This window comes from Salvelinus namaycush, chromosome 33 (assembly GCF_016432855.1).
Source record: "Salvelinus namaycush isolate Seneca chromosome 33, SaNama_1.0, whole genome shotgun sequence".
Lineage (NCBI taxonomy): Eukaryota > Metazoa > Chordata > Actinopteri > Salmoniformes > Salmonidae > Salvelinus > Salvelinus namaycush.
Genome location: NC_052339.1, coordinates 15,128,524 through 15,148,616, shown reverse-complemented (window position 1 = coordinate 15,148,616; position 20,093 = coordinate 15,128,524). Strand labels below are relative to the sequence as shown.

At 42.6% G+C, this 20,093-nt stretch overlaps 2 protein-coding genes across 7 annotated transcripts; one reads left to right on the top strand and one right to left on the bottom strand.

The window, feature by feature from the left end:
- Positions 1 to 402: 402 nt before the first annotated feature.
- LOC120027730 lies at positions 403 to 4,483 on the bottom strand. Of its 3 annotated transcripts, none has more exons than XM_038972727.1 (7): positions 4,349 to 4,483; positions 3,705 to 4,066; positions 2,897 to 3,000; positions 2,084 to 2,192; positions 1,069 to 1,188; positions 801 to 879; positions 403 to 709 (listed from the first exon to the last, which is right to left on the bottom strand). In XM_038972727.1, the coding sequence occupies exons 3-7, from the start codon at positions 2,998 to 3,000 to the stop codon at positions 618 to 620; spliced, it is 504 nt and encodes a 167-aa protein (XP_038828655.1). In that variant the 5' UTR covers positions 3,705 to 4,066; positions 4,349 to 4,483; the 3' UTR covers positions 403 to 617. The 3 variants fall into 3 exon arrangements, with proteins under 3 accessions (XP_038828655.1, XP_038828656.1, XP_038828654.1); XM_038972728.1 differs by having other exon boundaries at positions 2,897 to 2,987; XM_038972726.1 differs by having other exon boundaries at positions 2,897 to 4,066.
- Positions 3,811 to 19,043, top strand: LOC120027729 (STEAP family member 1B-like). Of its 4 annotated transcripts, none has more exons than XM_038972724.1 (6): positions 3,811 to 4,058; positions 8,836 to 8,954; positions 9,633 to 9,990; positions 12,230 to 12,396; positions 17,145 to 17,309; positions 17,574 to 19,043. In XM_038972724.1, exons 2-6 carry the CDS (start codon positions 8,844 to 8,846, stop codon positions 17,889 to 17,891), a joined length of 1,119 nt encoding a protein of 372 aa, XP_038828652.1. In that variant the 5' UTR covers positions 3,811 to 4,058; positions 8,836 to 8,843; the 3' UTR covers positions 17,892 to 19,043. The 4 variants fall into 4 exon arrangements, with proteins under 4 accessions (XP_038828652.1, XP_038828651.1, XP_038828650.1 ...); XM_038972723.1 differs by lacking the exon at positions 3,811 to 4,058 and adding an exon at positions 4,073 to 4,156; XM_038972722.1 differs by lacking the exon at positions 3,811 to 4,058 and adding an exon at positions 4,539 to 4,641 and having other exon boundaries at positions 17,628 to 19,043.
- Positions 19,044 to 20,093: the final 1,050 nt, after the last annotated feature.

Below are 20,093 nucleotides of genomic sequence, written 5' to 3'. Positions count from 1 at the left end.
GTTGACATTTGGGATGCAGCCATAGACATTGATGTCCGTGGCAAAGTGTCTTCTAGCAGTGATCTGAAAAGCCTTCGCTGTGATGGATGGCAAAGCCCAGCTGACCATATTGCTGTGCTAATAAAAACCTGCCCTGCAATTCACATAGCTCACTGTGTTTTTTTTTTTACCCAGGCACCATTGCTTTTAAGAGGAAAACTGGTTTAGGTGTCAAAAAGAACGATGCCCCTCAGACCACGACTCACCTCAGAGGTATAGAATGAAAGGAGAGCTATATTTACAACTAAGTTTTCTCCCGGGCTTGAGACAGCAGGAAAGACCTTACAGATTAAACTTTTACCTCACTACTCCTTACTTGAACGTTTTGACTTCATTGCTTCATTACAAGATGGGCAGTTACCGTACAATAACACTCATTTTAATCGAAATGTAAAAAATAACAAGGATAAAAAGATACAGCATAAGAATTAATGGATCAAATAAAAAAGAAGACCTTTAAAAAAACAAAAGCAGTGTGTGTATAAAATGTGGCGCTGCTAACACTATCAAATGATGAGGAACGATCTGATGGTGAGCCAGCTGTTGCCATGCAATATGAACCATGGGCCATCATGGTGTCAGTATACAGTGCAGTCAGCAGAGGATCGCTGGGTACACAGGAAGTCACTTGTTATCTCTTTGTATCCAGAGGCGTCTGTAAGGCCACTTCCTGTTTTAATTACAAGGAGAACAATTAGTGACAACATTTTATAATTCATGTGCAGTTGATCCAATATATGTATTGGAGTTAACCATCTCACCTTCCATGAGATTATAGAGGTTGCAGTAGTTTGTGCCGTGATCTCTAATGGCATACCAGCTCTCTGAGACAGACATGGCCTGCAGAGAAAGAATGATTCTGGTTAGAAGAAGTGTTTAAGACCTGAGACCTGTTACTGTAGTGTTAGCTGCAGATAACCCACAAAAAAAAGATGTGATCCCTAAATAGGCCTACACATTATATTATTGTCCTTATATGTCATATGGATGTATAGAAATGACAACAGGATCAGAGAATATCCCTCCTACCGAGACGTGACAGTGGGTGAAGAACTCAAAGGAGACCAGACGGAACGTCAGGTCATCGACAGACTTCTTAAATGGTGTGGTGTGTTTGGCTGCTATGAAGTGGATAGAGGCTGCCTGGAGCTGGGGAGCAGAGTGAAAGAGATAAACAGAAAGAGATAAAGAGAAAGAGATAAAGAGAGCGAGAGAGAGAGAGCGAGAGAGTAGACAGGTCATAGTCTGTAGTCGGAAATATGCAACACACATAGGGTTGTAAAACTACCAGTATTTTACCAAAGTTACTGGAATGTTCTTTAATTTTGGTAATTAACAGGTAATCTATGGCAATCTATGGTAACTTTGGCAATTTATACTTAAATAACTGAAAATATATATTCATATAAAATATGAATTCAAGAGAAAACAGCTAAATTAATGAAAAAAGCATCTAAACAACAATGACATAATTTCCAATTAACTGCAACTTTTCCAACAATTTACTTTTGACAACTGCCACCAGTTTGGCACCAAAACATTTACAACAATCACATATTGACAGAGTAAATAAAGTTGAGTAAAAATACAAAGGATAATTCATGGTGAAACCCTCACATTAAACACCAACGGTATTCACTAAGTTGATTAATTATATTTAGGTCACAGGTGGTTGGTGGCACCTTAATTGGGGAGAATGGGCTCGTGGTAATGACGGGAGCGGAATGGTATCAAATACATCAAACACACGGTTTCAAGTTGTTTGATGCCATTCCATTTGCTACGTCCCGGCCATTATTATGAGCCGTTTTCCCCTCAGCAGCCTCCACTGATTTAGGATAATGTTTTACAGCTTTGTTACAATGTTTTATATTAAAATCATCTCAATTTATGATTTTATATATTTGACATGTTTTGAAAATTCCATAAAAGGCTTGAACGTTTCAACTTTGAAAGTTACTAGTAATATACTCTTCTTTTGCAACCCTAAACACACACAAGTAATTATACGATATAAAAACACACAAACACACACACACCATACCTTGTAGAGGCACCTCTGTCCACCCATCACACAGCTGGACATGGTCCTCCACTGCTTGATCTGAGTGACCAGACCTTCATAGACCTGTCTACAGGGGATCCCAAAATACCTGTAGTAGGACCCAGAACATAGAAACACATCGATGACAGGGCTTAATACTTAGTCTCGTCGGGCCATCAGCTTGTCTAGTTGAGAAGCCTGGGCCCCGGAGGCTACTCATTACTAGTGTCCACCAGTCATTTCAGGTAAAATGGCACTGGCACCATCTTGTGGATACAGAGGGTAGTGTTCAACTGGGCCTAACATAGAACTGCTAATTAAATTCACAAGTGGTTGTAATAAATCAGCACTATGTAAAGTTATTGATTTTTATTTGGAGCCATTTTGCACAGAGAGCTATAATACATTATTAGTCATCATGAGAGGCATGTCCAAGAGATCATATGTTTTTGTATTTATTTAACCTTTATTTAACTAGGCAAGTCAGTTAAGAACAAATTCTTATTTACAATGACAGCCTACCCCGGCCAAACCCTAACGACGCTGAGCCAACTGTGCACCGCCCTATGGGACTCCCAATCACGGCCGGTTGTGATACAGCCTGGAATCGAACCATTGTCTGTAATGACAATTCTAGCAGTGCCTTAGACCGCTGCGCCACTCGGGTATGGGTCAGACCATAAAACAGTAAGAGTGAACAACAGCAACAATTTGTTTTTAAAACAACCAGCACCACAATAAAAACAGCACGCACCATCTGGTCAAAACATAGACATATAGTAATAGCATAGTAATGGTCAAACAGTAGCTTACCATTCTACTTTGCATTGTGCATGGAGAGGTCCCGCAGATGTGATCTTGAGATTTGAGGTCCCGAAAACTAGAGCCACCGCAAGGATCCACCCTGTCAAATGCATCTTGTGAAAAGTAATATTTTTTGAAGCAGTATCCAAGTAACACATTCACAACACCAACAACAAAGTTCTGAGGCCTGTTTTGGGAGACGGATAGAAAATCACAGGATGGTCATGTGCGTTTAGAGGAAAGGAAACAGCCTAAACTCAATTAACTTTAGAAAAAAGATCCATCATTCTACAGAACAGAGACAGAGCTACAGAGGGCAAGAGTAGAGAGACATCTATGGGTCATTGAAATGAAACCATCCACTGTGAACTTGTGAAATTGTAAACTGCTTCATCAATGAACATACATTACAGCCATACATTCCATGTTCACGGTTCAATAATGAATTGGAGACAGTTAAAAAAGGAGAGAAAAAAGTTATTCAAGTTGTTGTAAGAGGATAAATAGGACATTCAAGATACAGTGTGGTTGTTGAAGGCTTTTTTGTTGTTGCAAATAAAATCTATTTTTTATATTGGTTAACTCAGTCTTTAGAATATAATTTAACTTATTTGATCCTTAGAGGTGTCTGTGTGTGTTCGTTTCTCATGCTTGCCCATGTCTTCTAGAAGGAACTAAATATTACAGAAATAGAAAAAAAGAGTTGTGTAGTCCTGTATCGTTCACGAGGACACACCATTCAAAATGTGTGGCTGTGAATTGTATCCAAGACCCGCCCCGAAATGTCATATTCACTCCGCCTCACGGGCGTACTTACCTATCCTTGCCCAGAGGTGTGTAATAGATCACGCCCCTTCCAAATCCAACTTCCAATCCGTGGACAGGATTTGCCAGACCCCCTCCTTACCGCGGCCTTTTCACTATAGAACGCTCAATGCCCCACGTCCGCATCATTTTGAAGACACGTAGGTTGTGGAGCTTTTAAATAGATGTAGCCCGAGCCGCGAGCTGGTCGAGGACTGAACACTTCTCTTCATAATGTAAATGATCCCCGTGTCCTCCACGCGTGCTGAGAGTTGTTCACGCAGCTTCTGTCTTCCCCCACAACTTTCATCCCTTTGGACCCGTCCATCGGCAGGATAAATATTTGTACAGATGACCTAAACTTCCAGTAAGTCACTGACATAACACACATACAGTAGTTTGACAGATTTCCACATTTATGCCATTGTTTGCTTTTACTAATGCTGTTTGCGCATATGTTCTCTGGTAAGGATTTTATAGACACTTAAAAAAAAAGTTACAACGAAATTTAAGTAAACCAATAAAACATTCATACAGGTATCACATTTCCATATTTGCTTTCTACTTTAGTAGGCTACACTGCACTATACTAGGCTACAAATGTAATACTGTTTTTCTTCCTATTCTATTTCTGTCACAATTATGTTATTGTGTTACCTTTTGCCAGTCCTGTTTTTTTAATCGTCTGGTATTAATGGTTTCGGCTTAATGCCGTGGGAATGAAAGTCATGTGGATTCTGCTCTCAGATCTCGAGTTCTTCACATTCCATCTTGTGAATTAAACCCAGGAGAGTCTGATTGGAACAGGCTAATTATTCATAGATTTCACATCTGTCACTCGGTCGCGTCATAACATTATTTTATGAACGTTCTCCAAGCCGCCCTCTACCGGCGGTGTCATTGTGGTGGCCTAAAGTGGTTATATACCCAGTCAGTCATTCTGGATGGAGGTAACTACTGTTTTTGTAAATTACACTATAATGCCTGGAAATACGATGACATTTCAACATTTGTCAAATATTTAGTAGGAAACCACTTTGTCAGCATTATCATGTCGTCAAATTGACTTTAGACAGATGGCAACGTTGTCATTAGCTAGCAAAGTTTGTCAATACTGCATCTACAGTCAATTTGGTGACATCAAAATGATGACAAAAGGTTTTTCTACAAATTATTTGCCTCCATTTGAATGTCATTGTATTTCCAAGCAACTGTAAAGATTGCAGTCAAGAGTGCAGTATAACTGAAGTCACTACAGTATGCTGCAAATACTGCATTCAAAATAACACCGTTTTTTTTACTGCAGTAATTTTGCAGTGTAACTGCAGTTAGAGTGCAGTGCTATTACTGCATCCAAAATACCACAGCCGACTGCAATTACGGAACTTTTACTGCAGTTTCAAAACGGCAATATTTTTTTGTAAGCGCACTCATTGACAATGCATTGAGTAGAATGCTCTGTCAGGCACCAATCGGTTCAAAACGAAAGTTCAAAACAATATTGTGACTACATGCAACCCATATCTATTCACGATAGTTGCGTCTATTATAGGCATTGGTTGAAGCTCGGCGATAAATTGAAATCTCCGTATCATCATATCTAAGAAAATATGACACCAGTCTCGATGACAATTTGCAAATCAACTTGATTGGAGGTACACAACACACTCCACACCTATCGTCATCAGCCGTCCGTCAGTTACCGAGAACCACATACCAGATTTTTAATAGGGTCTTTAGCTATTGAGTTTTAAGAATAGTGTAACGACCCTGGGTTTATAAGCGCAGAAATCGACTCTGCCGTTCGAGCATGCTTTTGGGGCACAGTCGATAGCGCGCCGGACCTCGGTCTAGAAGGTCGAGGGTTCGAGACCTGCTCCCTGCTGTTTCATTACAGTATGTCTTGCGCCTACCTAGCTCAAATTCTAGAGGTCAGATTAAAACCACACTATAGCGTCCATAAAGTGACCATTCGATTAAAAAAATACCGGATTGACAAAATTAGCTGCTTGCCCCATGCTGCCAGTCTAAGAAGTGTTTGCGAACAAACCTAGGCTACTGTATAAAGATAGTTTGAATACCACAATGTAGCTGAGGTTAATCAATAAATGCAAACAGATATTTTGATTATCTAGGTAGCTAACTAGCTAATGTTACCTAGCTACAAAGTCCAGCAGCTATTGTAGGCTCTGTAAACTAGCTAGCTAACAAACAGGCAAATAAAGGTACATAGCCAATGAATGTGATTTTGTTTTGATTAGCTAGGTAGCTAGCTAGCTTACGTTATACAAATCAGATGAGCGCTAATGTTGGCTAGTTAGCTAACCAACAAGCGAGGAACGCTATCTATCTACACTGCTCAAAAAAATAAAGGGAACACTTAAACAACACAATGTAACTCCAAGTCAATCACACTTCTGTGAAATCAAACTGTCCACTTAGGAAGCAACACTGATTGACAATACATTTCACATGCTGTTGTGCAAATGTAATAGACAAAAGGTGGAAATTATAGGCAATTAGCAAGACACCCCCAATAAAGGAGTGGTTCTGCAGGTGGTGACCACAGACCACTTCTCAGTTCCTATGCTTCCTGGCTGATGTTTTGGTCACTTTTGAATGCTGGCGGTGCTTTCGCTCTAGTGGTAGCATGAGACGGAGTCTACAACCCACACAAGTGGCTCAGGTAGTGCAGCTCATCCAGGATGGCTCATCAATGCAAGCTGTGGCAAGAAGGTTTGCTGTGCCTGTCAGCGTAGTGTCCAGAGCATGGAGGCGCTACCAGGAGACAGGCCAGTACATCAGGAGACGTGGAGGAGGCCGTAGGAGGGCAACAACCCAGCAGCAGGACCGCTACCTCCGCCTTTGTGCAAGGAGGAGCACTGCCAGAGCCCTGCAAAATGACCTCCAGCAGGCCACAAATGTGTAGGTGTCAGCATATGGTCTCACAAGGGGTCTGAGGATCTCATCTCGGTACCTAATGGCAGTCAGGCTACCTCTGGCGAGCACATGGAGAGCTGTGCGGCCCCACAAAGAAATGCCACCCCACACCATGACTGACCCACCGCCAAACCGGTCATGCTGGAGGATGTTGCAGGCAGCAGAACGTTCTCCATGGCGTCTCCAGACTCTGTCACGTCTGTCACATGTGCTCCTGTGCTCAGTGTGAACCTGCTTTCATCTGTGAAGAGCACAGGGAGCCAGTGGCGAATTTGCCAATCTTGGTGTTCTCTGGCAAATGCCAAAAGTCCTGCACGGTGTTGGGCTGTAAGCACAACCCCCACCTGTGGACGTCGGGCCCTCATACCACCCTCATGGAGTCTGTTTCTGACCGTTTGAGCAGACACATGCACATTTGTGGCCTGCTGGAGGTCATTTTGCAGGGCTCTGGCAGTGCTCCTCCTTGCACAAAGGCGGAGGTAGCGGTCCTGCTGCTGGGTTGTTGCCCTCCTACGGCCTTCTCCACGTCTCCTGATGTACTGGCCTGTCTCCTGGTAGCGCCTCCATGCTCTGGACACTACGCTGACAGACACAGCAAACCTTCTTGCCACAGCTTGCATTGATGAGCCATCCTGGATGAGCTGCACTACCTGAGCCACTTGTGTGGGTTGTAGACTCCGTCTCATGCTACCACTAGAGTGAAAGCACCGCCAGCATTCAAAAGTGACCAAAACATCAGCCAGGAAGCATAGGAACTGAGAAGTGGTCTGTGGTCACCACCTGCAGAACCACTCCTTTATTGGGGGTGTCTTGCTAATTGCCTATAATTTCCACCTTTTGTCTATTCCATTTGCACAACAGCATGTGAAATTTATTGTCAATCAGTGTTGCTTCCTAAGTGGACAGTTTGATTTCACAGAAGTGTGATTGACTTGGAGTTACATTGTGTTGTTTAAGTGTTCCCTTTATTTTTTTGAGCAGTGTATATTTTGCCAAGTAAGGTTTTTCTCGCATAAAGCTGAAGTCATCATGTGTAAACTGCTGATGTAGACACTTGCGTATAATCGGAGCACAAACAAACTAGCGAACGTCCTTGGCTGCTATGATATCCAATTAACTTTAGCTAGCTAAGTAACCTTAGTCAACGTAGATTTGTAACGTTAGCTAACGTGTATGGCCAGTTCATGCACCACAATAGATTATACTTTCTTACACACAACTTAACTAGTTAGTTAACATTAGTTATGTTAAGTTTAAAACCACCACATTTTGGGAAACTGCCACGCTGATCACGTTCATTTGCATTGCACAGGCCAAACTACAGTAACGTTAAAACGAGGTAGCCAGATTTCAGACAGGACAAACACTGCAGTTAGCTATGCTATATTTCCTTGACTAAGAACATCCAAGACCACAACACAAACCGTAGCCAAGGAAACAAATTGCTTTGTTTAAGAAACAGTAAATTAGATATGTAAATTAGATATGTTGAACTGCATATAGTAAATGGTTGAACCCAAAACTAAACTAACAAGTATAAACAAAACTTTAAGCTACACATTATTTTGACAGAGGTAATGAACTGTCCATTGATCAGCAAAGCAATTGATAAAACAGGACCATGTTCCTGTTTTATCAATTGCTGTGCTGATCAATGAGCTTATGTCAATATTACACAGATAAGTTAACAGTTACAGAAATCAGAAATGCAGACAGGCTCTATCAATCTGAGCTACTGTGTCCAACACACCACCACCTGTGTTTATGTTGGGTGCCTACTGACCAAAAAAAGGATGTTGTGTTTTTTTTTGCTAAAATAAAGGTTTAAGGAAATGCACCACATGCGGTACAACTCACATTATTGTGGAAGCACCTCCTCTAAGAGTATGAATTAGGTTGTTTGAGAAGGTTTGAATCCTAAGCAACCTGCCTAACAATAGTTTGAAGTACAATACCAACATAGCTACTTTAGTAGGTCAAAGCTTTTTTGGCTTCAGACCAATGCCTATTCTCACTTAAAATGTAGTTTCTTGTTTTTAATAATGTTCTATTGATCAGTAAGACCACATAGTCAACTCTATAGGAGTACTAGCCAAACTATGCACTACAATTAAGAGGAACTACTAAGGGTGTTTCCAGACGCGTAATTCCAGTATGTTGAAATGCCTTAATCTATGATGATGTCTCTGTTCCTGTCTGCCCAGTCTCTGAAATGATGGAGAAAAGACAAGCGGATTCACAGAACACTGTGGTGGAGGACCAAGACACATGGCATGAGCTAGCTATAATGGACCCAGTGGACAAACCACACCTAGTACACAAGGTAAAACACACCCATTGCCCATGTCAGTGAATCAGGCTAAGCTCTCTGGTGAGTAGGAAAAGCTTTTCCCGAGGGGAAATATGCAGTGTGAATAGGGGCACTTGTTTAATTAAAAGTTGTCCTGCTTACCCTGTTGCTGTTATTAGTAATTTCAACTGGTTGTGACTCAGACAGAATGTGAACCGTTTGTTTGCATTTAAGCTACCACCACAGAAAACCAACTATATAGTCAGTTAGTTGTATGTCGGCCATACATTGCTGTAGTATTACTGTGCTTTAGAAGAGGAAGCTTATAGACACATTTCCCGGCCCATTTCCCAGAATCAGAAAGCTCTTTGTTTCCCTAGCAGTGGATACGATCACATGCAACTTCAAATGCAGCTCATGGCAGTTAAAAAATACATAATCAAATGGTTATTGTCTACAATATTGCAGATGTCATCAGAGGATTGATTACATAGCAAGCCAGCGAAGCAAGGTAAAATATAGCTAGATAAAGCCAGAAGAAGAATATACCTGTTGAACATAGCTATGGTTGTTTTCATGGTCATCACTCACTCACTGTTAAGTTTGTCAAGGTTCCGACTGTAGCGTTAGCTATTGTTCTACAGAGATTTTTGGTCGGGGAATGCGTGCCCATCACTCGAACATGACGTTGCCTCTCCTCTCCTCCCGAAGGACTCAGAGGACCAGGAGGCTCTGTTGTTGAACGGGGCTAAACATCCTGAACATCGCCCTCTGTTGGTCTCCTTTGCCCTGGAGGAGTTTGAGTTTCCCTCCAGCGTCTGTTTAGAAGAGATGCCCCTCTTCCCCCAGTGGCACCTACCCCTCAAACTGATGGCCATCTTGATGGCGCTGACCTTCCTGTACACTTTTATAAGGGATGTGCTGCAGCCCTTTGTGTCTCAGAGCAGGAGTGACTTCTATAAGATCCCTATACTGGTGATGAATAAGACCCTGCCATGGACGGCCATATCCCTGCTTGCTCTGGTCTATCTGCCTGGGCTACTGGCTGCCCTGCTACAGCTGTACAGAGGTAGGCTACACACGCATACACATACTGTATGTATGGAGGCAGGGACACACACACACACACTCTCGCAGGCATGGGCACACACACATAGAGACACACACAAACATGCAGGTAAGCACATACATCTACACCTAAGTATGCTCAAAGTCCTAAACTTAAATTTTCCCATTGCTATGTGCTACACGTGGCGTTTTTCCTTTGAGACTTAAGGCGTCTGCATGCTTCCCAGCCGAAACAGTTCTGAAGAGTTTGTGCATATATTATGATGACATTTTGTGACGTTTTTGTTCGTTTTGGACTTATGTTGGCTGTTCTGGCACACAACCTGTTTTCTGGAGGCAAGCCGAAGTCTATGCCCCTTCATCGATGATTGGTCAAGAGTAGAGATTCTTCAATAAAGTCTTAGTTGTCATTAAAAAAAAATTGTTGTGAAATAATGCACCAAACATCTTCGTTAGATGTAAAATTACCCGACTAAGATCTCCTCTGCAAAAACGTCAAAATTAATGACAGATTATTTGAGTTATCTTAGATTCCTTCTCACTCTTTTGAGGAATAGTCTGGCTACGGCGTCTCAAAATGGACAAACTATTGCTGCTTTTTTCTTGTTTTTCAAGCGAAGGTCTTTTTAAAGGAGTATGCGAGCACACTCGTTCAGTTCGTCTAGCCAACTTCGGCTAGCCGCCAACCAAAGCATGCTGATCCCTTTCCCCCTACACCAATGGGCCGCCAGTGTTTTATGTTAATGTTACCTCTAGTGGTATTATATCAGAAGTGTGCCACTAAAGACCTATGGCAAGCAGAATCAACAACCTCTGCATCATTCAAGACTGTTGCTTTGTGAGCAATTGTTATGTAAATGACATATGAACAGTTCAAATCAAAGTTTATTCGTCGTGAACACAGATTTGAAGATGTTATCGCAGGTGCAGCTAAATGCTTTTGTTTCTAGCTCCAACAGTACAGTAATACCTAGACATAAAACAAATTCAAACACAATACACACATAATCCAGAAATAAAATAAAAATCCAAACATGCGTTTACATTTTCTAGACACTCTTATCCAGAGCAACATACAGTAATGACTGGACACATTTTAGTATTTTGTTTGTACTGGTCCCCCACGGGAATTGAACTCACAACCCTGGCATTGCAATTGCCATGCTCTACCAACTGAGCCACACAAGATGTCAAAGAAGTTAAAGCAGGTCTGCCGGAGCCATGAGACACAGGTGCTGGCCTGCATAGATGGAAACTGAACATTTTAAAAAGTGAATTGTCAATGGAAATGCACGATTAGGCCTACTACCACAAACAATTGAATTTGAAAGTCATTGGAGTGCACAGTCGTACACATACTCCCAAAAATACACACTGACATGAAATCAGTGCAGTGAGACACACAGTTTGCATAAGCGCAGTCAGAGTGGATTTATTTACTTATTTATTTAAGTTTAGAGAATAAATTGAATCCTATTTATAGTTGTTATGAATTAGCCCAAGGTTTTCACTCCCTGCAGGAAGGTCTACTATGTCTGCCTGGCAGAAGAACTTCAACATATTGTGTATCATTGGGTCAACACCAACACTCTAGTCAAAAAAATGTTCCCGTTTGACCTTACTACCCCCCCCCCCCCCCATCCTTGTCTGACCCTTCCCCTCAATCTCCCCTCCCCCTCTTCATCTGTCTCTGTCTGTCTGTCTCTGTCTGTCTCTGTCTGTCTCTGTCTGTCTCTGTCTGTCTGTCCAGTCACTATTCGTAAGGGTAATTGGAGCCTTGCAGTGTATAAATATAGGTTGAGGTTTCCTCAGTGCAATGCAATTGTAGGGGGTTGAAAATATGCAGCCAGCCACAATGGAAGCAAGGTTCATAGATAGGATAACACATGGGATTTTTTGGGGCTTCGGTTTCTCTACAATAAAGGTTGATGGATCATATGAAAAGTACTGAAGTTAGTCTATATTCGGGTTCCAGTGAGAGCCAGACAGCCAGGATGTGGCAACCTAGTGTCAAACCAGAGCTAGGGTGTTGGTTTTGACATGATGACACACATTATCTTGAGGTTCTTCTGCCAGGCAGACGAGATGTAGATCCACCACGTAAAAACAACTTTCCCAGACAACTGTAAGCCTTTTGTAGCCTGACAGTTTGTCAGCCATTTTAAAAATGTGTTGAGAAGCACTACTAATCCCCCCCCCTCTCACACACACACACACACACACACACATCCCTCTGTCAGGTACCAAGTACAGCAGTTTCCCAGGCTGGTTGGAGAGGTGGATGTCTATGAGGAAACAGCTGGGCCTGCTAGCTTTCTTCCTAGCAGCACTCCATGCTATCTACAGCCTCTGTTACCCTATGAGACGCTCCTACAGATACAAGCTGCTCAACTGGGCTTACCAACAGGTAGATGGCTACTGGCTAGACCAGGCTTGTATCAAAAATCAGAAAATGTCATTTTTTTGTATAACTTGATATGCGCTTTATACTATGATGAACAGAAGGCTGCTTATTTCAGCAATATGGCATATATTCAATCAAACTCAATCAATCAAATGTATTTTATAAATTCCTTTTTACATCAACAATTGTCACAAAGTGCTTATACAGATACCCAGCCTAAAACCCCAAAGAGTAAGCAAGGTAGATGTAGAAGCAAGGTGGCTGGGAAAAACTACAGAGAAAGGGGGATACCTAGTCAGTTGTCCAACTGAATATATTCAACTGAAATGTGTCTTCCGCATTTAACCCAACCGAAAGGCAGGAACCTAAGCAGAAACCTAGAGAGGGACCAGGCTTCAAGGGGCTGGCCAGTCCTCTTCTGGCTGTGCTGGGTGGAGATTACAAGGTTACATGACCATTTAGGCCAGATCGTTCCTCAAGATGTTCAAACATTCATAGATGACCAGCAGGGTCAAATAATAATCAGTGATTATAGAGGGTGCAACAAATCAGCACCTCAGGAGTAAATGTCAGTTGGCTTTTCATAGCCAAGCATTCAGAGGTCAAGACAGCAGGTGAAATAGAGAGAGGGAGAAATAGAGAGAGGGAGAAATAGAGAGAGGGAGAAATAGAGAGAGAGAGGGTTGTATATTGGTATAACATTTCATGACAGGGTAAACCAATTGTTACATGACAAATGATGGTGCCAGGTTTCTGTTGGTATTGCGGTGTGGGAGTTTTGGTATGTGCTGTATGCCGGCCAGAATAAACAGAACAACCTGATCGTTGTCTCAGTATGGAATCTAATGTGAATATGAAGAACAGCTATTATTGAAAGATAATTTTATATTGACTCTGTTGACCATCCCAGTGTGCCAGTTCACAATCAGGCGTAGTTGTCAGATGTGACTTTGATATGTGCATGTGAAATGCTTATTTGACTGAATATACGCCATATTTATCTATCAAAAGTATTTTAAGAGGCCCTTTTTACATCAACAGTTGTTACAGTGCTTATACAGATACCCAGCCTAAAATCCCAAAGAGCAAGCAATGCAGATGTAGAAGCACGGTGGCTGGGAAAAACTCCCCAGATAGGCAGGAACCTAGGAAGAAACCTTAAGAGGAACCAGGCTCTGAGGGGTGGTCAGCTGAGCTCCCTGCCATCCAGGACCTCTATACGGTGTCGGAGGAAGGCCCTAAAAATTGTCATAGACTCAAGCCACCCAAGACATAGACTGTTCTCTCTGCTACCACACGGCAAGAGGTACCAATGCACCAAGTCTGGAACCAACAGGACCCTGAACAACTTCTACCACCAAGCCATAAAACTTCCAAATAGTTAACGAAATACAGTGCCTTGCAAAAGTATTCATGCCCCTTGGCGTTTTTCCTATTTTGTTGCATTACAACCTGTAATTTGAATTTTATTTTTATTTGGATTTCATGTAATGGACATACACAAAATAGTCCAAATTGGTGAAGTGAAATGAAAAAAAGAACGTTTCAACAAAAAAATTACGGAAAAGTGGTGCATGCCCCCTTTGCTATGAAGCCCCTAAATAAGATCTGGTGCAACCAATGACATTCAAAAGTCTCATAATTAGTTAAACAAAGTCCACCTGTGTGCAATCCAAGTGTCACATGATCTGTCACAGGATCTCAGTACCTGTTCTGAAAGGCCCCAGAGTCTGCAGCACCACCAAGCAAGCGGCACAATGAATACCAAGGAGCTCTCCAAACAGGTCAGGGACAAAGTTGTGGAGAAGTACAGATCAGGGTTGGGTTATAAAAAAAGATCAGAAACTTTGAACATCCCACGGAGCACCATTAAATCCATTATTAAAAAATGGAAAGAATATGGCACCACAACAAACCTGCCAAAAGAGGGCCGCCCACCAAAACGCAAGGATCAGGCAAGGAGGGCATTAATCAGAGAGGCAACAAAGAGACCAAAGATAACCCTGAAGGAGCTGCAAAGCTCCACAGCGGAGATTGGGGTATCACCTAAAGCCGTACACTCCACAGAGCTGGGCTTTACGGAAGAGTGGCCAGAAAAAAGCAATTGCTTAAAGAAAAATATAAGCAAACACGTTTGGTGTTCGCCAAAAGGCATGTGGGAGACTGCTCAAACATATGGAAGAAGGTGACACTAAAATGTAGCTTTTTGGCCATCAAGGAAAACGCTATGTCTGGCACAAACCAAACACCTCTCATCACCCCGAGAACGCCATCCCCACAGTGCAGCATGGTGGTGGCAGCATCATGCTGTGGGGATGTTTTTCATCGGCAGGGTCTGGGAAACTGGTCAGAATTGAAGGAATGATAGATGGCGCTAAATACAGGGAAATTCTTGAGGGAAACAAGTTTCAGTCTTCCAGAGATTTGAGACTGGGATGGAGGTTCACCTTCCTTCAGGACAATGGCCCTAAGCATACTGATAAAGCAACACTCGAGTTGTTAAGGGGAAACTTTTAAATGTCTTGGAATGGTCTAGTCAAAGCCCAGACCTCAATCCAATTGAGAATCTGTGGTATGACTTAAAGATTGCTGTACACCAGCGGAACCCATCCAACTTGAAGGAGCTGAAGCAGTTTTGCCTAGAAGAATGGGCAAAAATCCTAGTGGCTAGATGTGCCAAGTTTATAGAGACATACCCCAAGAAACTTGCAGCTGTAATTGCCGCAAAAGGTGTCTCTACAAAGTATTGACTTTGGGTGAATAGTTCTGCATGCTCAAGTTCTGTTTTTTTAGTCATATTTCTTGTTTCACAATGAAAAATATTTTGATTTTCAAAGTGGTAGGCATGTTGTGTAAATCAAATGGTACCCCCAAAAAATCCATGTTAATTCCAGGTTGTAAGGCAACAAAATAGGAAAAATGCCAAGGGGGTGAATACTTTCGCAAGCCACCGTAGCTACCCAGACCATCTGTATTGACCCTTTTTGCACTCTTTTAACTCAACACATATGCTGCTGATACTGTTTATTATCTATCCTGTTGCCGAGTCACTTTACCCCTACCTATATGTATATTATCTACCTCAATTACCTTGTACCCCTGCACATCGACCCAGTACTGGTACACCGTGTATAATGGGAATTTTTAATGGGAATTTTGGGAAAGTTACTGGAATTTTGCAACCTTAGATAATCACAATTATATTAATCAATCAAATGTATTTATTAAGCCCTTCTTACATCAGCTGATGTCACAAAGTGCTGTACAGAAACCCAGCCTAAAACCCCAAACAGCAAGCAATGCAGATGTAGAAGCACGGGGGCTAGGAAAAACTCCCTAGAAAGGCAGGAACCTAGGAAGAAACGTAGAGAGGAACCAGGCTATGAGGGGTGGCCAGTCCTCTTCTGGCTGTGCCAGGTGGAGATTATAACAGAACATGGCCAATATGTTCAAATGTTCATAGATGACCAGCAGGGTCAAATAATAATAATCACAGTGGTTGTAGAGGGTGCAACAGGTCAGCACCTCAGGAGTAAATGTCAGTTGGCTTTTCATAGCCGATCATTCAGAGTATCTCTACCGCTCCTGCTGTCTCTAGAGAGTTGAAAACAGCAGGTCTGGGACAGGTAGCACATCTGGTGAACAGGTCAGGGTTCCATAGCCGCAGGCAGAACAGTTGAAACTGGAGCAGCAGCATGACCAGGTGGACTGGGGACAGCAAGGAGTCATCAGGCCAGGTAGTCCTGAGGCATGGTCCTAGTGCTCAGGTCCTCCGAGAGAGAAAAAGAGAGAGAATTAGAGAGAGCATACTTAAATTCACACAGGACACCGGATAAGACAGGAGAAATACTCCAGATATAACAGACTGACCCTAGCCCCCCGACACATAAACGATTGCAGCATAAATACTGGAGGCTGAGACAGGAGGGGTCGGTAGACACTGGGTCGGTCTGACGATACACCCGGACGGGGCCAAACAGGCAGGATATAACCCCAGCCACTTTGCCAACCCGGATAGGAAGATCACGTCAGTGACTCAACCCAATCAAGTGACACACCCCTCCTAGGGACGGCATGGAAGAGCACAAGTAAGCCAGTGACTCAGCCCCTGTAATGGGGTTTGAGGCAGAGAATCCCAGTGGAGAGAGGGGAACCAGCCAGGCAAAGACAGCAAGGGCGGTTCGTTGCTCCAGTGCCTTTCCGTTCACCTTCACACTCCTGGGACAGACTACACTCAATCATAGGACCTACTGAAGAGATGAGTCTTCAATAAAGACTTAAAGATTGAGACCAAGTCGGTGTCTCTCACATGGGTAGGCAGACCATTCCATAAAAATGGAGCTCTATAGGAGAAAGCCCTGCCTCCAGCTGTTTGCTTAGAAAATCTAGGGACATTAAGGAGGCCTGCATCTTCTGACCGTAGCGTACGTGTAGGTATGTACGGCAGGACCAAATCGGAGAGATGGGTAGGAGCAAGCCCATGTAATGCTTTGTAGGTTAGCAGTAAAACCTTGAAATCAGCCCTAGCCTTAACAGGAAGCCAGTGTAGAGAGGCTAGCACTGGAGTAATGTGATCAATTTTTTTAGTTCTAGTCAAGATTCTAGCAGCCGTGTTTAGCACTAACTGAAGTTTATTTAGTGCTTTATCCGGGTAGCCGGAAAGTAGAGCATTGCAGTAGTCTAACGTAGAAGTGACAAAAGCATGGATACATGCTTCATTTTAATTTATAATATTTTAATCTCTCCACCAGGTCCAGCAGAACCAGGAGGACTCATGGGTAGCAGATGACGTGTGGCGTATGGAGATCTATGTCTCCCTGGGTATCATGGGTTTGGGTCTCCTGGCTTTATTAGCCATCTCCTCCCTTCCCTCCATTTCTGACACCCTCAACTGGAGAGAGTTCACCTGGATGCAGGTGAATCTTTTGACCCTGAAAAATAAATAATGATGTCTGTCTGTATGTCCTTCCATCCACCCGTCTGTCTGCCTTTCTATCGATGACTTAAGTGGTCAGGGTTTCCTCTCCAGTATCTATTTATCTCTGTTTGTGTCAATGACCCTGAATTTCACTGTCAGTCTGTCTGTTTGGCAGTACCCGTGGAACTGTCTCCTTGTTTACCAATTCTCCTGTTGTCTGTCTGTCTGTCTGTCCGTCCGTCTGTCTGTCTTTTCTTAGTAGCTGTTGACAGGCCTCCTTTTTGTTTACCTGTCTTCTGGTCCTTCCGTCCTGCAGAGGAGTCTGGGATATGCTGCCCTGGTCCTGTGTACAGCCCATGCTCTGGTCTACGGCTGGAGGAAGTGGGTGGAGCCTAAGCACTACGTGTGGTACACCCCTCCATCCTTTATCCTGGCCTCGCTCCTCCCAGCCACCGTCCTATTGGTCAAGGCTGTGCTGCTGCTGCCTTGCCTGGACCGGAGGCTGGGGCAGATTCGTCGAGGCTGGGAGAGTCCCCGCCCCCCAAGGGGAAGGGGAGTGACTGAAAAAGACTCGCTCTGAAAGATGACACGTCAAAACCTGGGATGCAGCAGTGACGATTGATAAATTGTTTCAATTTTGGGATAAGACCGGAAGCTTGGTCTCTGGACCTCAAGGAGAATCGGTGCTGGTTGATGGGCAACATAAAGTGGCCACTGCACAGTTCCACTCTTCTGCTTATTATACAGATATCTGAGGTGACATACTCTGTAGTCTACACACAGTGTGCTTACTGAATTGATGCCTTGAGAACATAGCCTGGTTAAGCAGACTGACCGCTGTGCTCATGTTTTGTTTAATTGAGATATTGCAAGACTGGTTTCACAAGGCTACTGAGGAAGCTCAGTTCAGTTGAAGGTAAAAGTAAAACGAATGACCATCTTGTGGCATGTTTGCACCCAGTCAGGGAAACATGGAGAAACCAAAGCCTGCTGCTCTTAGACATAAATTCTATAAGTAAGTAGTTAGTGCATAGTAATGTTATTTAATGTCAGACTAGACAATGGCTGTAGACAATCCCTGTAGATAATGTAAAGTGTAGTGCATTATATAGGGAATAGGGTGCCATTTGGGAAGCAGCCATTGAGAGCATAATCATAATTCCGATTTAAGTAGGCCCATGACCATTTATATTAATGATTTCGAAGCTTACTTTGTGCTTGTTTTCAACTGTGTTTTCTCTGGCGCTAGAACATCCATTAGAATATATTGTATTAGAATATGTTGTATCAAGACAGCAGCAAAAGGTGCTGAAATATCCCAAAATGCAGTTGAAGGTAGAGGAAGTACCCTCAGTTTCACTCTGAAATAAAGATTTGAACAGGATGAGAGTTCAACTACTTGCCCTTTCATGACTACAGTTCACTTTTGACATTCACAATTGTTATTTTTTTTAAACACATGACTCTAGTTCTTTGTCTAACTGAGTACCAGAGTCAAAGAGGTAATTGTTTTAGATGAATGTGTCTAGCTGTACAGTGACACTCTTGTTTATAATTCTTGGTCTGTGCCCTTCCTCGTTCCACTTTAATTTTGTTCCACTTTATCCTCAGACTTTGGATAAACATGGTGAAGATGTTGGAGAGATAATGCATAGTAATTATACTTTGTTTATAATTACTTCTGTATTCTTTGTCATTTCTAATGTATAAAAACGTGAGTAATGTTTAAAAATATGACTTTATCCTATTCTAACTGGTACTTGGCCCGTTTTTGTATGAAACTGTTTAATCGGAGGATGCTCAACTAGTCCTTTTCTTTCATCAAAATTCAACCTCACATGGGATTTAGCCTTTGCAAATGAATGATACTACTCCAACACGGAAATCCTAAAAGGATATGATCTGTGTCCCTAACTGAAGGAGACCTCGTTTTGAGAACATAGTGTAAACGGCAGTTACAGATCTACCTGCGTTGCATTCGTGCGTGGCACTACCTCCCCTTTGTGCGTGGTGTGATGCTCGTCGCTGGTACGTGCTCTGCCTGCAAGACAGGAATCCGCTCAGTGTCTGTATGCATGACAGCGCTGCTGAGCCGAAGCACAGACACAGCCAGATCCTCCTAGGAGAGAGAGAGAGGGAGGGGAGTCCGACAGACAGACCTGTGGCGATCAGCTGGCTGGATGTGTGTTATTCGTGCAGTGGTGTCCTTACCAGCTCCATGAAAGGTATGACTGTAACCTTGCGATTGACGGACGAATTTGCACACTCTTGACACGCAGCCTACAATCTACGTACATTCACCTGTGAGCTATAGTAGGCTGTATTTGTAAAGCGTAATAATGTTTTACATTGTATAATGGAGTCTGAAGCTAAATAATTCCTCTGCGATGTGGAGCCTGGTTATTCTGCACTAGCAGCAATCTATTCTGGATGAGATGAGTCATATTGTCTAAACCTCGATTGGCGGGATTATTTTTCTAACGTTAGGAATACAAGGTTTACTGTGAATTATTTTTAGCATATTGTAAATTGTTAGTGGTAATAGTTCTACAGGTTAATACATCGCACATTTTACGAGAAGATATTTCAAAGTCACCAAAGGACATATTGTGACATGCTAGTGCCGTTCAAAAATGTTGAATGTGTAGATTATACTGTATTTCTCAAAATATGTCATAGGTTAGATCATTTAAAATAGTATGATCTCTATATGATAAGATTACATTGGTGACATATTTTGAGAATTCTTTTTTTTATAACCTGAAAGCAACCTATAGCCTAC

Bases quoted from the DNA above. Each gene is read 5' to 3' on its own strand.
- LOC120027730 (XM_038972726.1), bottom strand. From the start codon at position 3,045: ATGTGTTACTTGGATACTGCTTCAAAAAATATTACTTTTCACAAGATG. The intron at 2,193-2,896 runs GTAAGCTACTGT...GTCCTACTACAG, and splicing joins GCACAATGCAAAGTAGAATG to GTATTTTGGGATCCCCTGTA. The intron at 880-1,068 runs GTAGGAGGGATA...CTTTCTCTGCAG, and splicing joins TCACCCACTGTCACGTCTCG to GCCATGTCTGTCTCAGAGAG.
- LOC120027729 (XM_038972721.1), top strand. From the start codon at position 4,554: ATGAACGTTCTCCAAGCCGCCCTCTACCGGCGGTGTCATTGTGGTGGC. The intron at 4,642-8,835 runs GTAACTACTGTT...CTGTCTGCCCAG, and splicing joins GTCAGTCATTCTGGATGGAG to TCTCTGAAATGATGGAGAAA. The intron at 12,397-17,144 runs GTAGATGGCTAC...TCTCTCCACCAG, and splicing joins TCAACTGGGCTTACCAACAG to GTCCAGCAGAACCAGGAGGA.